Source organism: Aquarana catesbeiana, linkage group LG10 (genome assembly GCF_042186555.1).
Source record: "Aquarana catesbeiana isolate 2022-GZ linkage group LG10, ASM4218655v1, whole genome shotgun sequence".
Lineage (NCBI taxonomy): Eukaryota > Metazoa > Chordata > Amphibia > Anura > Ranidae > Aquarana > Aquarana catesbeiana.
The window spans coordinates 262,840,155-262,856,348 of NC_133333.1; the positions used below are offsets into that span (position 1 = coordinate 262,840,155).

At 47.7% G+C, this 16,194-nt stretch overlaps 1 protein-coding gene across 1 annotated transcript in view; it reads left to right on the forward strand.

Annotated features, from left to right (window-relative positions):
* Positions 1–16,194, forward strand: part of PRDM2 (PR/SET domain 2) — a gene marked incomplete in the record, with an annotated part of 84,192 nt that overhangs the window by 44,789 nt on the left and 23,209 nt on the right. Inside the window, 1 exon segment of the mRNA XM_073603736.1 lies at positions 14,588–14,688. Coding sequence (XP_073459837.1) covers positions 14,588–14,688 — 101 coding nt within the window.

Below are 16,194 nucleotides of genomic sequence, written 5' to 3' on the forward strand. Positions count from 1 at the left end.
ATCACCCCGAGATCTGTCCCCCCATCACTATTATCACCCTGAGATCTGTCCCCCATCACTATTATCACCCCGAGATCTGTCCCCCATCACTATTATCACCCCGAGATCTGTCCCCCCATCACTATTATCACCCTGAGATCTGTCCCCCATCACTATTATCACCCCGAGATCTGTCCCCCCCATCACTATTATCATCCCGAGATCTGTCCCCCCATCACTATTATCACCCCGAGATCTGTCCCCCCATCACTATTATCACCCTGAGATCTGTCCCCCATCACTATTATCACCCCGAGATCTGTCCCCCCATCACTATTATCACCCCGAGATCTGTCCCCCCCATCACTATTATCACCCCGAGATCTGTCCCCCCATCACTATTATCACCCCGAGATCTGTCCCCCCATCACTATTATCACCCCGAGATCTGTCCCCCCATCACTATTATCACCCCCGAGATCTGTCCCCCCATCACTATTATCACCCTGAGATCTGTCCCCCATCACTATTATCACCCCGAGATCTGTCCCCCCATCACTATTATCACCCCGAGATCTGTCCCCCCATCACTATTATCACCCCGAGATCTGTCCCCCCATCACTATTATCACCCTGAGATCTGTCCCCCCATCACTATTATCACCCGAGATCTGTCCCCCCATCACTATTATCACCCCGAGATCTGTCCCCCCATCACTATTATCACCCCGAGATCTGTCCCCCCAATCATTATTATCACCCCGAGATCTGTCCCCATCACTATTATCACCCTGAGATCTGTCCCCCATCACTATTATCACCCCGAGATCTGTCCCCCATCACTATCATCACCCCGAGATCTGTCCCCCATCACTATTATCACCCCGAGATCTGTCCCCCCCATCACTATCATCACCCCGAGATCTGTCCCCCCCATCACTATCATCACCCCGAGATCTGTCCCCCCCCATCACTATCATCACCCCGAGATCTGTCCCCCATCACTATTATCACCCCGAGATCTGTCCCCCATCACTATTATCACCCCGAGATCTGTCCCCCCCATCACCATCATCACCCCGAGATCTGTCCCCCCATCACTATTATCACCCTGAGATCTGTCCCCATCACTATTATCACCCTGAGATCTGTCCCCCCATCACTATTATCACCCCGAGATCTGTCCCCCCCATCACTATTATCACCCCGAGATCTGTCCCCCATCACTATTATCACCCCGAGATCTGTCCCCCCATCACTATTATCACCCCGAGATCTGTCCCCCATCACTATTATCACCCGAGATCTGTCCCCCCATCACTATTATCACCCCGAGATCTGTCCCCCCATCACTATTATCACCCGAGATCTGTCCCCCATCACTATTATCACCCCGAGATCTGTCCCCCCATCACTATTATCACCCCGAGATCTGTCCCCCCATCACCATCATCACCCCGAGATCTGTCCCCCCATCACTATTATCACCCCGAGATCTGTCCCCCCATCACTATCATCACCCCGAGATCTGTCCCCCCATCACTATTATCACCCCGAGATCTGTCCCCCCCATCACTATCATCACCCCGAGATCTGTCCCCCCATCACTATTATCACCCCGAGATCTGTCCCCCCCATCACTATTATCACCCCGAGATCTGTCCCCCCATCACCATCATCACCCCGAGATCTGTCCCCCCATCACCATCATCACCCCGAGATCTGTCCCCCCCCATCACTATTATCACCCCGAGATCTGTCCCCCCATCACTAACATCACCCCGAGATCTGTCCCCCCATCACTATTATCACCCCGAGATCTGTCCCCCCCATCACTATTATCACCCCGAGATCTGTCCCCCCATCACTATTATCACCCCGAGATCTGTCCCCCCATCACTATTATCACCCCGAGATCTGTCCCCCCATCACTATTATCACCCCGAGATCTGTCCCCCCATCACTATTATCACCCTGAGATCTGTCCCCCCATCACTATTATCACCCCGAGATCTGTCCCCCCATCACTATTATCACCCCGAGATCTGTCCCCCCATCACTATTATCACCCCGAGATCCTTGTTCCTGAGGATTGAATGACAGCCAGCCGCCAGAGTACCTATACAGTGACTACATCTGATTGCAGGATGCCTCTGATTGGGTGACATATTGATTGGAGGATGCCTCTGATTGGGTGACATATTGATTGGAGGATGCCTCTGATTGGGTGACATATTGATTGGAGGATGCCTCTGATTGGGTGATATGTTGATTGGAGGATGCCTCTGATTGGGTGATATGTTGATTGGAGGATGCCTCTGATTGGGTGACATATTGATTGGAGGATGCCTCTGATTGGGTGACATATTGATTGGAGGATGCCTCTGATTGGGTGACATATTGATTGGAGGATGCCTCTGATTGGGTGATATGTTGATTGGAGGATGCCTCTGATTGGGTGATATGTTGATTGGAGGATGCCTCTGATTGGGTGACATATTGATTGGAGGATGCCTCTGATTGGGTGACATATTGATTGGAGGATGCCTCTGATTGGGTGACATATTGATTGGAGGATGCCTCTGATTGGGTGATATATTGATTGGAGGATGCCTCTGATTGGGTGACATATTGATTGGAGGATGCCTCTGATTGGGTGACATATTGATTGGAGGATGCCTCTGATTGGGTGACATATTGATTGGAGGATGCCTCTGATTGGGTGACATATTGATTGGAGGATGTCTCTGACTGGATGCAGTTGCTGTTCAGCTGACAATATTTCCAGCTTCTAGTTTGAATTCCTCCTCCATTGGCTCCAGTGATGTTGGTGGATGGCAGTTTGAATTTGGTCGGGTTCAGCAGGAATTGGAGAGATTCGATTGTCTTTGAATAATGTTGGAAATACAGGAAGTCGGTGATTCGTAAAGTGAAGATGAGGAGAGCGGTCAGCAGGGGGCGCCCCGTATTTCTCGCGGTTAAGGTGTGGAGGGCGATGAGGTGGGTTTGGTGTTTGTTGTCATTTTCCAGGTCATGTGACCTACGCTTGCTGATTTTAGGTCATGTGACCCGCTGCGCCTCTTCGTCCTCTTGACCGAATATCTGAGTCCCGATACTCCTCAGCATGTGACCAGATCCAGGGCACCATGGAAACCGCCATTACCTGCGGGGGGGGGGGGATTCTCACTCATCGCTGCCCTCTTCCTTCCTATCTGGCCTGATTTGGTAAGACTCCATTCACCCTTGTGCGACTCCAAAATCCTGCGATTTCCATTGTGACTTTTCAATGCGATTTTGGCTTTGACCAATGATCACATGCATGGTGGGACACAATTCCTTTGCCTGCTGCAGTGATTTATGGCTAGGCTAGTATTATTGCTAGTGTTAGGTTAGGACTGTGTCTTTGGGCTGTGGGTAAGGTTAGGGATAGGTTAGGTTAGGTTAGGGATAAGTTAAGGCAGTGTCTTGGGGCTGTGGGTTAGGTTAGGGATAGGTTAAGGCAGTGTCTTGGGGCTGTGGGTAAGGTTAGGTTAGGTTAGGGTTAGGTTAGGTTAGGTTAGGGATAGGTTAAGGCTGTGTCTTGGGGCTGTGGGTAAGGTTAGGGATAGGTTAAGGCAGTGTCTTGGGGCTGTGGGTAAGGTTAGGTTAGGTTAGGGTTAGGTTAGGTTAGGTTAGGGATAGGTTAAGGCTGTGTCTTGGGGCTGTGGGTAAGGTTAGGGATAGGTTAGGTTAGGTTAGGTTAGGGATAGGTTAAGGCTGTGTCTTGGGGCTGTGGGTAAGGTTAGGGTTAGGTTAGGTTAGGGATAGGTTAAGGCAGTGTCTTGGGGCTTTGGGTAAGGTTAGGTTAGGGATAGGTTAGGGTTAGGTTAGGTTAGGTTAGGGATAGGTTAAGGCTGTGTCTTGGGGCTGTGGGTAAGGTTAGGGATAGGTTAGGTTAGGGATAGGTTAAGGCAGTGTCTTGGGGCTGTGGGTAAGGTTAGGTTAGGTTAGGTTAGGGATAGGTTAGGTTAGGGTTAGGTTAGGTTAGGTTAGGTTAGGGATAGGTTAAGGCTGTGTCTTGGGGCTGTGGGTAAGGTTAGGGATAGGTTAGGTTAGGTTAGGGATAGGTTAAGGCTGTGTCTTGGGGCTGTGGGTAAGGTTAGGGTTAGGTTAGGTTAGGGATAGGTTAAGGCAGTGTCTTGGGGCTGTGGGTAAGGTTAGGTTAGGTTAGGGATAGGTTAGGTTAGGTTAGGTTAGGTTAGGGATAGGTTAAGGCTGTGTCTTTGGGCTGTGGGTAAGGTTAGGTTAGGTTAGGGATAGGTTAAGGCTGTGTCTTGGGGCTGTGGGTAAGGTTAGGTTAGGTTAGGGATAGGTTAAGGCTGTGTCTTGGGGCTGTGGGTAAGGTTAGGGTTAGGTTAGGGATAGGTTAAGGCTGTGTCTTAGAGTTACATGTATCTCATGCAGGTGCAACTTTCATGCGACTTTTGAGGGTTTACATTGAAGTTTATGGCCCTGAAGCTGCATGAAAGTCAGGCTCTGCCTTAAAGTCGCTGTAACTTTAGTCGCACAGATATGACCGGTACTCATTGGGAAACATGGGATGCGATGGGGTCTAAAGTCACATGACAAGTCACACAAGTCTAAATAGAGCCCAAATCTGATCTAACGTTCGCCTTTGTCTGCGCTCACAATCACACCTTGAACGTTCACCTTCGTTATCTTGTAGTCAGCACACACATTTACCTGAGACGTTCGATAAACGAGTTACTAGGAGGTTAGATTTTCGGGAAGCTTTGCCTTCCCTCCACCCCCCGGATTGCCAGCACCATCTTTAGTGTGTCTTTCTCCTGATTGGAGAGATTGCCCCCCCCCCCCCTGCAGGAGCCGTCCGTCCTCATAAGACTCACTGTGGGCCGGTCTTCCCCTCCCCCCTCCTGCTTTGTGTTGGTGATGCCGATGCAGCGCCAGTATAATCTACCCCAATGGATGATTTCTTCTTCCTCCTATGGGGGGGGGGGTCACTGACCTCCACTTCCACCATCCGATGTCACAGACACTATTCTCAGACACGTTTTCACCGAACTCCGATTACCTTCCGACATCTGATAATACAATCCCCAATACAGATCAATATAGAACTTGGCTCCGCCCAAAAGGAGGTCTTACTTATTGGTGGATCCTGGTGGGTGGAGTCGGCCCCATAATCTCCAGCTCTGTTCCCACCTCCTGGGAGTTTTTGGTGTTCCCACCTCTTGAGATCTGCTCTTCCATTCTCCATTATACAGATCCAGAAGAACGGGGGATGGTAGAACCCGGAGGTGGGGGGCTTGGGACCCCTCATAAGGGCCACAGCAGGTTTGCAGACCCAGGAACCCCTCCCCCATTGAAGTCCCTAAGAGACATTCAAGACCAGATTTAAATATCTACAGAAAATGGAAGCAGAAAGCTGAACTTCAGACTAAAATCACGAATGAATGGCGATTGCAGCTCTGTGAACATCAATAAATCTTCAATAAATGTATAAATACGGGCAGTGTCAGTCCCTGGATGGGACCCGATATCGGCCTCTAGAAAAGTGACAGCAGAAAAAAACTGAGTAGTCCATCGAATCTGCACATTTTTCGTTGTCTGACTATAGATCTATGTTTATCCCAAGCATGTTTGAAGCCATTTACTGTTGACTGTCTGACTACCTCTGTTGGAAGTTTATTCCAATCATCAACCACCCTTTTTCAGTAAGATAATACTTTCTAAGATTAGTTTTGAACTTTCCTCCAGTTAGAGGTCATGTCCCCGTGTTCTTGATTTTGGTTTCGTATTTATTCATATATATTTCTTTGGTTGAACTAGATGGATTTGTGTCTTTTTTCAGACGGACTATGTAACTGTGTAACTGCATTGAAAAACCACCTTCCTGAACCTTATTCACACCCTTGATGTATTTAAAGGTTTCAATCATGTCTCTCCTTTCCCTTCTTTCCTCCAGACTCTACATACTCAGTTCCTGAAGTCTCTCTCGATATGTTTTATCCCCCAAACCTTTCACCATTTTTGTTACCTGTCTCTGGACTCGTACTTTCTTATCAATATCTTTCTGTAAGTGAAGTCTCGAGAACTGGACCTCCTTCCTCCTGCTAGTGATCCCTCTAGTGATATAAAGATCTATATAGAGGAATCAGGACCTCCTTCCTCCTGCTGGTGACCCTTCTAGTGATATAAAGATCTATATAGAGGAATCAGGACCTCCTTCCTCCTGCTGGTGACCCCTCTAGTGATATAAAGATCTATATAGAGGAATCAGGACCTCCTTCCTCCTGGTGATCCCTCTAGTGATATAAAGATCTATATAGAGGAATCAGGACCTCCTTCCTCCTGCTGGTGATCCCTCTAGTGATATAAAGATCTATATAGAGGAATCAGGACCTCCTTCCTCCCGCCGGTGATCCCTCTAGTGATATAAAGATCTATATAGAGGAATCAGGACATCATTCCTCCCGCCGGTGATCCCTCTAGTGATATAAAGATCTATATAGAGGAATCAGGACCTCCTTCTTCCTGCCGGTGACACCTCTAGTGATATAAAGATCTATATAGAGGAATCAGGACCTCATTCCTCCTGCTGGTGACCCCTCTAGTGATATAAAGATCTATATAGAGGAATCAGGACCTCATTCCTCCTGCTGGTGACCCCTCTAGTGATATAAAGATCTATATAGAGGAATCAGGACCTCCTTCCTCCTGCTGGTGATCCCTCTAGTGATATGAAGATCTATATAGAGGAATCAGGACCTCATTCCTCCTGCTGGTGACCCCTCTAGTGATATAAAGATCTATATAGAGGAATCAGGACCTCCTTCTTCCTGCCGGTGACACCTCTAGTGATATAAAGATCTATATAGAGGAATCAGGACCTCATTCCTCCTGCTGGTGACCCCTCTAGTGATATGAAGATCTATATAGAGGAATCAGGACCTCATTCCTCCTGCTGGTGATCCCTCTAGTGATATGAAGATCTATATAGAGGAATCAGGACCTCATTCCTCCTGCTGGTGACCCCTCTAGTGATATGAAGATCTATATAGAGGAATCAGGACCTCATTCCTCCTGCTGGTGACCCCTCTAGTGATATAAAGATCTATATAGAGGAATCAGGACCTCCTGCTGGTGACCCCTCTAGTCATATAAAGATCTATATAGAGGAATCAGGACCTCTTTTCTCTTGCTGGTGGTCCCTCTATTGATATAAAGATCTATATGGAGGATCTCTGGATTGAAGGTGAATTTCGCAGTTTTTTGTTACTTTATCTTTTTGGGGCCATTTATTTTTATCTTGTTGTTTCTGGATGGAGTTCTGCTTTAAGGATTATTTGTTCATTTTGGATGACAATTCTAATACTCAGTTTATTTGTAGACGTTTCTATCATCATGCTGAACAGGTCCTCCGGAAATTGCAATTTTCACTGAGTTATCAATAAATCTTTTACTCAACTTCCATCGAAGAAAGAGGCGGGTCTTGTGATTTCTGTGGTGGTAACAATTCTGTTTCCTGTGTCCCCTCTCTCCTTCCTCATTGGCCAGTCAGCCCGATTGATGGCGTATGTCTGGTGAGCAGAGATCTGAACCGGGAAGTACAAAGACTAGAAGAGGTGTGTGAAGGACAAGAATGGCCAACTGAAAATGTACATGGTACCCGACCATCATGTCTACCATTTATATGACCCAATGTATGTGAAAATAATGGGGTTCAGGTGTCTCCAGTGTAGGGTCCTGGTAATACTCCATCATACAAAGACATGGGAGACAGTCGTGCTCTTCCAACCTTGTGGTAACAGTTTGGTGAAGACCCTTTTCTGTTCCAGATTGACTGTGCACCCCCTCCCCCCCAGCTTTATAAAGACATGGTGTGACCAGTCTGGACCAGTTCCATAAAGACATATGTTGACCAGTTTGGACCAGCTCCATAAAGACCTGGGTTGACAACTTGGACCTGCTCCATAAAAACATGGTGTGACCAGTTTTGAACCAGTTCAATAAAGACCTGGGTTGACCAGTTCCATAAAGACCTGGGTTAACCAGTTTGACCCTGCTCCATAAAGACGTTGTGTGACTAGTTTGGTGTGGAGGAGTGTCCTGCACAGAGCCCTGACCTCATCCCTACAGATCACCTTTGAGATGATGAGCTAGGTCTTCTCATCCAACATCAGTACCTGACCTCACAGATGGCCACAAATTCACACAGACACCCTCCAAAATCTTGTGGAAATCCGTCCCAGAAGAGTGGAAGATGGTATAGGGGGGCAACTTCATACTAATGGGCATGTTAGGGTTGTGTGCAGTTTCCTTATCATTTCCCTTCAATCCTCATCCATATGTGATGATCTTTGTCCTGGTGAGACGCAGTGTATTGACTCATTGAACCATTGTAAGTAAAACTCTGTTATGTTGCAAGAAATTCCTCATTTCCGAATTCTGGAAATAATGGTCTGGATGTGGCCAGCCTTAGTCGCTGCTACTTGGGATGTAATTGGGAACCTTCGGAGGACACGCGAGTGAGGTTGACTTTCCTCGGGTACCAGGTTTGCCCTTTGCAATCACATATGCCAATGTTTAGTTTGGCGCAATGTTCGTGTTATTGAACAAGGGAGGGGAGGAGGGGTCACATTAGCGAGGAAAAAACAAAAGATGTCTATCCAGCTGAAAATCTCCCGATTTCCTTATGTACTCAGTGTTCTGTAGAAGCCAAATTCTGTGGTTTTGGTAGAAGCAGAAATCAGACAATTTAATCTGTAGAAGTTTAGAAACCTCCCAGCGATTGCTCATCCAACCCCACCATCTCAACTCTGTGGCGGGCCGGATTGTGCCATCAGATGCTCCAGGAACTCATGGTGCCACCGTCTACTAATAAATACGTAACATCGCTGCAAAGAGAGGCCTTTCCTGGACTGTGTGACATGCGCTCCTTTCTTGAATGCGTTCTACAGAACGTTCAATGACCTGGTTGTGTGGTCAGTGGCACGCTTCATTGTCCTTCGCGGTCTCTGACTCAGAAGAGCATGCCGTGTGAATTGTAAAATTACATTTCCCAGGAAAAATTATTCTCGTAGTGTGAACTCTTCACCTGACGGAGGAGCGCTCCGTCACTTCCAGTATTTTAGTTGAGTGTCAGACAAGATTAGTCAGTGAATTCAAACAGATTTAAGCCCACCTGGAGGACATTTAGGTTGATAAATGATGGAGTTTACTTTTCCCCTGTACAGGAGACCAAAGGCTAGGTCCAGGAAGGCAGATGTACACCAGTCAGACACAACATTATGACCACCACCCTAAAATTGAGTAGATTTCCCTTTCCTGACCCGTCCAGGCATGGACTCCACTAGACCTCTGAAGGCAAGCTGTGGTATCTGGCACCAAGCTGTCATTAGCAGGTCCTGTAAGTTGGGAGGTGGGGCCTCAATGGATCAGTCTTTTTGGAATTTTTTTTGGAATTTGAGGCCAAGTCAACACCTCAAACTCATTGTTGTGTTCCTCAAACCATTCTTGAATTTCTCAGACCAGGCCACCTTCTTCCATTGCTCCATGCTCCAGTTCTGATCAATGAGCCACCCCCCTCCAACCTCAATCAATGAGTCTTACCTCCCCACCTCCATCAATGCGTCTTACCTCCCCACCTCCATCAATGAGCCTTCGCTCTCCACGTCCATCAATGAGCCTTCCCTCCCCACCTCCATCAATGATCCTTCCCTCCCCACCTCCATCAATGATCCTTCCCTCCCCACCTCCATCAATGATCCTTCCCTCCCCACCTCCATCAATGAGCCTTCCCTCCCAACTCCATCAATGAGCCTTGGCCAACCATCACCCTGTCGCCAGTTGGCCAGTTCTCCTTCCTTGGACCCCTTTTGGTTGGTTCCGACCACTGCAGACTGGGAATATCCCAGAAGAGCTGTAGTGTTGAAGTTGATCTGACCCAGTCGTCTAGGCCAGTATATCTCAACCTTTTTTCAGTCAGGGTAAATTATGGACCATCTCAAGGTGCCGCATTCTAAAATGTAAAAAACGATTCTAATAGGTTTTGCGCTTTCCCCCTGTAGAAGAAAAAAAATTAATAAATAGGTTTACATAACACAGCAACACCCCCACATGAAGGACACCCAATGTTAGAGGTGATTTATTCTTCCAAAGCAAATACACTTTTGCACACTGGTACTGACTAGTATTCCTATGTTTCCCTTCTCCCTCAATTTCTCTCTATCAGTCAGCTATTGTGACCCCAGTGCTGAGAGAGAGGCACAGGAGGGTCCAGCAAGGATACTGTGGAGGCAACAGACATCCTCCTTATCAACTGATGACGTAATTGGTTGTCAGGATGCCGGTGTCTGGGAAGTTGTAATGGTGGACAAATCCCATGGCTTTGTGTAATAGTCAGGCTTCATCCACCTTCTGGCTTCTATACAATTTTTGATCCTATTTTTAGGCATTTTGCCAAGGCACCCCTGAAGAAACCACAGGCACCCCAGTGTACCCGGGCACCCTGGTTGAAAAAGGCTGTTCTAGGCATTACAATTTGCTCCTTGTCTAAGTTTCTCCAATCTTTACACTTGTCCATTTTTTTTTCTGCTTTCAACACATCAAGTTCAGGGTCAACATGTTCACTTGCTGCGAATAAATCCAACCCACTTTCCGATGCATTTGTAACTAGATAATCAATGTTATTCCCTTTACTTGTCAGTGGTCAGAATGTTATGGATGATTGGTGTATATCACTGTGGTTTTTGTTGTGGTCCCTTTTTAAGGGGTGGTGAGAAGGAGTTGAAGCAATCGTGGTTTTTCACCCATGCAGGGTGAGGGGTTCTAGGGTGATCTGATAGAAAGGGAAAACGAACATGCAGTTTTCCCAGGATTATTAAATCTTCATTTGGGACTCAGAATTTGGAGGTTCTGAAAGATTTTGGTGGGAAAGAGCCTCCAACGCTGAGACTCAGATGGATGGAGGAATGGATGGAGGGAGACATGGATGGAGACATGATTTGATGGATGGATGGAGACGTGGGTAGATTGATTGATGGATAGAGACATGGATGGGTGGAGACATGGATCGAGACGTGGATGGGTGGAGACATGGATGGATGGGTGGAGACATGGATGGATGGAAGGAGATATGGATGGAGATATGGAGACATGGATGGATTGATGGATGGAGACGTGGGTGGATGGAGACATGGATACATGGATGGATAAAAGGAGGCATGGATGGATGGATACATGGATAGATGGAAGGAGACATGGATGGAAGGAGATATGGATGGAAGGAAGGAGGCATGGAAGGAAGGAGGCATGGAAGGAAGGAGGCATGGATGGATACGTGGATGGATGGAGATATGGATGGATGGAGACGTGGATGGAATGAGACATGGATGGAGACGTGGATGGATTGATGGATAGAGACGTGGATGGAGACGATGGATGGATGGAGAAGTGGATGGATTGATGGATGGAGAAGTGGATGGATTGATGGAGACATGGATTCATGGATGAAGACGTGGATGAATTGTTGGAGACGTGGATAGATGGAGATGTGGATAGATGAAGACATGGATGGATGGAGACGTGGATGGATAAAGATGTGGATGGGTGGAGACATGGATGGATGGAGACGTGGATGGATGGAAGGAGGCATGGATGGATGGAGATGAGGATGGAGATGTGGATGGATGGAGGGATGGATGGAGACGTGGATGGATTGATGGAGACGTGGATGGGTGGAGATGTAGATGGGTGGAGACATGGATGGATGGAGACGTGGATGGATTGATGGAGACGTGGATGGATTGTTGGAGACATGGATCGATTTAGACATGGATGGATTAATGGAGACATGATTGGAGGGATGGAGACGTGGATGGATGGAGACATGGATGGATGGAGTGAGGGAGAGATGGAGACTTGGATGGATGGAGACGTGGATGGGTGGAGACGTGAATGGATTGTTGGAGACATAGATGGTTGGATGGAGACATGGATGGATGGAGATGTGGATGGATTAATGGAGAAATGAATGGTTGGAGACCTGGATGGATTGACAGATGTAGACATGGATGGAGGAAGGGTTGGAGACATGGAAGGATGGAAACAATTGATGGTGGGATGGAGGGAGGAATGGAGACATGGATAGTGGGAAGGGTGGAGACACGAATGGATTGATGGAGACATGGGTGGGTGGATGGATGGAGACATGAATGGATGGAGACGTGGATGGATAGAGGGAGGAATTGAGACATGGATGTATGGAGACATGCAGCTTTCATGAATCTGATCCCCGGAGATCCCCCCCCCCCCTCCATTGGGGGTCCTTGTTGAGTAATTTCCTGCAGCCATGGCCTCAATAGATGTGCACGTTAAATCGGCATCTACTAAAGAAAAGGAAACTTTTAAACAAAGTGTATTTACCATTTTCTCCAGGTGTGTGCAGGTGAGGCTTGTCCGTACTGGGGGGAGTATGTCCGTACTGAGGGGACAGTGTCTGTACTGAGGGGGACTGGGGGGGCTGTGACTGTACTGGGGGGACTGTGTCTACTGTAAACTGTGGCGTGCATTTGTATGGCGCCCCCCGGAGTCAATACTTTGCAGATCTGCAATTACAGCTGCAAGTCTTTTTGGGGATGTCTCTACCAGCTTTGCACATCTAGAGAGGGACATTTTTGCCCATTCTTCTTTGTAAAATATCTCAAGCTCTGTCAGATTGGATGGAGAGCATCTGTGAGCAGCAATTTTCAAGTCTGGCCACAGATTCTCAATGTGATTTAGGTCTGGACTGTGACTGGGCCATTCTAACACATGAATATGCTTTGATCTAAACCATTCCATTGTAGCTCTGGCTGGATGTTTCGGGTCGTTGTCCTGCTGGAAGGTGAACCTCCGCCCCGGTCTCAAGTCTTTTGTAGACTCTAACAGGTTTTCTTCTAATGCCCTGTACACACGACCGGTTTTGCCATCGGAATAAACTCTGAAGGTTTCCGCTCAAGCTGTCTTGCATACACACGGTCACAAAAAATTCCGACTGTCAAGAACGCAGTGACGTACAACACGTACGACGTCTCGTACTTGCTTCAGAGCATGCGTCATTTTTGGTACGTCGGAACAGCATACAGACGAGCGGTTTTCCCGATAGGAGAAATATAGAACATGTTCTCTATCTAAGTCCGTCTGAATTTTCGACGTAAAAAGTCCGATGGGGCATACACACAGTCGGAATATACGATGAAAAGCTCCCATCTGATTTTTTTCTGTCGGAAATTCTGTGTGTACGGGGCATTCGATTGTCCTGTATTTGGCTCCATCCATCTTCCCATCAACTCTGACCAGCTTCCCTGTTCCTGCTGAAGAAAACCATCCCCACCACATGATGCTGCCACCACCATGTTTCACGGTGGGGATGGTGTGTTCAGGGTGATGTGCAGTGTTAGTTTTCTCCACACATAGCGTTTTACTTTTAGGCCATAAAGTTGAATTTTGGTCTCATGTGACCAGATCACCTTCTTCCACATGTTTGCTGTGTCCTCCACATGGCTTCTCACAAACTACAAACAGGACTTCTTATGACTTTCTTTCACCAATGTCTTTCTTCTTGTCACTCTTCCATAAAGGGCAGATTTGTGGAGAACACGACTAATAGTTGTCCTGTGGACAGATTCTCCCACCTGAGCTGTGGATCTCTGCAGCTCCTCCAGAGTTACCATGGACCTCTTGGCTCTTCTCTGATGAATGCTCTCCTTGCCCGGCCGGTCAGTTTAGGTGGACGGCCATGTCTTGGTAGGTTTGCAGTTGTGCCATACTCTTTCCATTTTCCGATGATGGATTGAACAGAGCCCTGTGAGATGTTCAAAGCTTGGGAGATTTTTTTTATAACCTAACCCTGCTTTATACTTCTCCACAACTTTATCCCTGACCTGACTGGTGTGTTCCTTGGCCTTCATGATGCTGTTTGTTCACTAAGGTTCTCTTAACAAACCTCTGAGGACTTCACAGAACAGCTGTATTTTCACTGAGATAAAATTACACACAGGACTTTATTTACTAATTAGGTGTCTTCTGAAGGCAATTGGTTCCACTAGATTTTAGTTAGGGGGTATCAGAGTAAAGGGGGCTAAATACAAATGCCCCCCCCCCACACTTTTCACATATTTATTTATATCATTTATCATTTTTCTTCCACTTCACAATTATGAGCCACTTTGTGTTGGTCTATCACATAAAATCCCAATAAAATGTATTTACAGTTTTGGTTGTAACATGACAAAATATGGAAAATGTCAAGGGGTATGAATACTTTCTCAAGGCACTGTATATAGTGATCAGCCTGACCCCCCCCCACCATGGACCCCACTTGACCTCTGAAGATATGCTGGGGTGTCTGGCACCAAGCCGTCAGTAGCAGATCCTTTAAGTCCTGTAAGTTGGGAGGTGGGTGCTCTGCAATGGGCGGCGACCTGTGATGGGCGGTGCTCTGTGATGGGTGGCGGCCTGTGATGGGTGGCGGCCTGTGATGAGTGGCGGCCTGCGATGGGCAGTGGTCTGTGAGTCGGTCTGTCCTGGTGGTTCTCACACTCCTGTTTGTTTGACTTGCAGGGAGGAGGAGGTCCCTTCATGGTAAGAAGAAGTTGAGTCCCAATAAAGCAGAGAAGACGAGCGCCTCCGGAGTTGGTTCAGCCGAGATGAAGGATTCCTCAGATGGTGAGATTTCACATCGGGCTTCATACTTGTAGACTTGTCCCACCCCTGAGAAGTGCAGACCAAGATAGCTGACATTGGCTTCATCAGTCCATAGGTTCAGATATATGGGGAGGAGTCCCAATGTCTCCAATAGAAGCCTCTGCCCCTCCCCTTTCGGGACACCCCTGTCCATTAGTCTGGCCATTTGTTGTGTTAACCCTCTCACTGACATAAGGCTCCATTCAGACCTGTACACATAATCCCGGCGCCAAGTTTAAACAGGGGGTCAGCAACCCGTCAATCCTGAGCGACCTGTTGGCTGTGTCGGGTAGATTGGGAGCACTTCTCTGCCTTGCTGAACCCCGCTACTTCGGCGTCAGTCCCTCCCCCTGCCTTCTCGCTCATCCTTCCTCAAGGAGAACAGGATGCTACACACCTCTGGACAGACGACCGAGGGCGGGAGCTGGCCAGGGTAACTTTCAGCGTTAACTGGCTAAAGAGGGCAGAGGACACTATTGTGGGGAGAGGGGGGATTGTGATGGACCCCTGTACTCAGGAGGAGTATGTCCGCCGTATAAGCTTCCCTTGCTCGCTAGCAGCACGATCCAAGATCCCTCAGCTCACCCAGTCACTTGTTGAGACATCAGCGTAGGGTGAAGAGAAGCATAAGACTGTTTATTCAAACACAGACACAAAGATATACGTTCGGGGGACAATCCCCCTTCTTTGCATAATGACAAAGGGCGGGGTAAACTTTACCTCCTCCAGTAACATGACACACCGGTATATTCAACTTTCCAACAGTACAGCGTCTTTAGGAGGGGCTGCTGGAGAAATCCCCCCTCCACTTTAGAACAATGGAATACAGGAACTTAACAAACACATAATAACCCCCACCCCACCTCAAACTATCTAGCAGTCTGAAAGGTGAAATGTTTTATCTTCATATATTTCTTGAGAGATATTGTTCAGAAATATTAATGTCCCAAGTGAAAGAGCCCCTTCATTCTTTCAGCACAAACCACACACATAGAACCCAGGATAACAGGGGTAAAAGGAAATGCCGAGTCCGATGTGGTTGTACTGGGAGTCTGGTTAGTGCAGACCCGACTGAGGTTCTCAGTCACCCTGTGCCCCTAATAGACACAGGGTAACTTACACATAGGAGGGGCTGGGGGAGCTGGACAAGGAGTTTCCCGACCTAAAGTAAGCTGGGTTCCACAAACCCTCTGCCCAAAGTGACTCCTGTCACATATCTCCCCTTTCGACAAGGGACTAACACAGAAGGAGACCCCAAACATGTTGACTTTGAAGTTAGTCCGTAGTTCCAGTCCCCCAATGCCCGTACCCACACAGTACCCCAAACAAATTTCCCCACACAGAGCATTACTCACCCAGCTAATCTCTGCCTCTCTCATAGAACATACCGCCGATTGGGAGATGCGTGGATCGGCTCTTCTCCCTGAAGTCTTTTCATCCACTGAGAGAAAAGACAGGGTGACTGGGCTCACTCCGTCATGCTGCTGG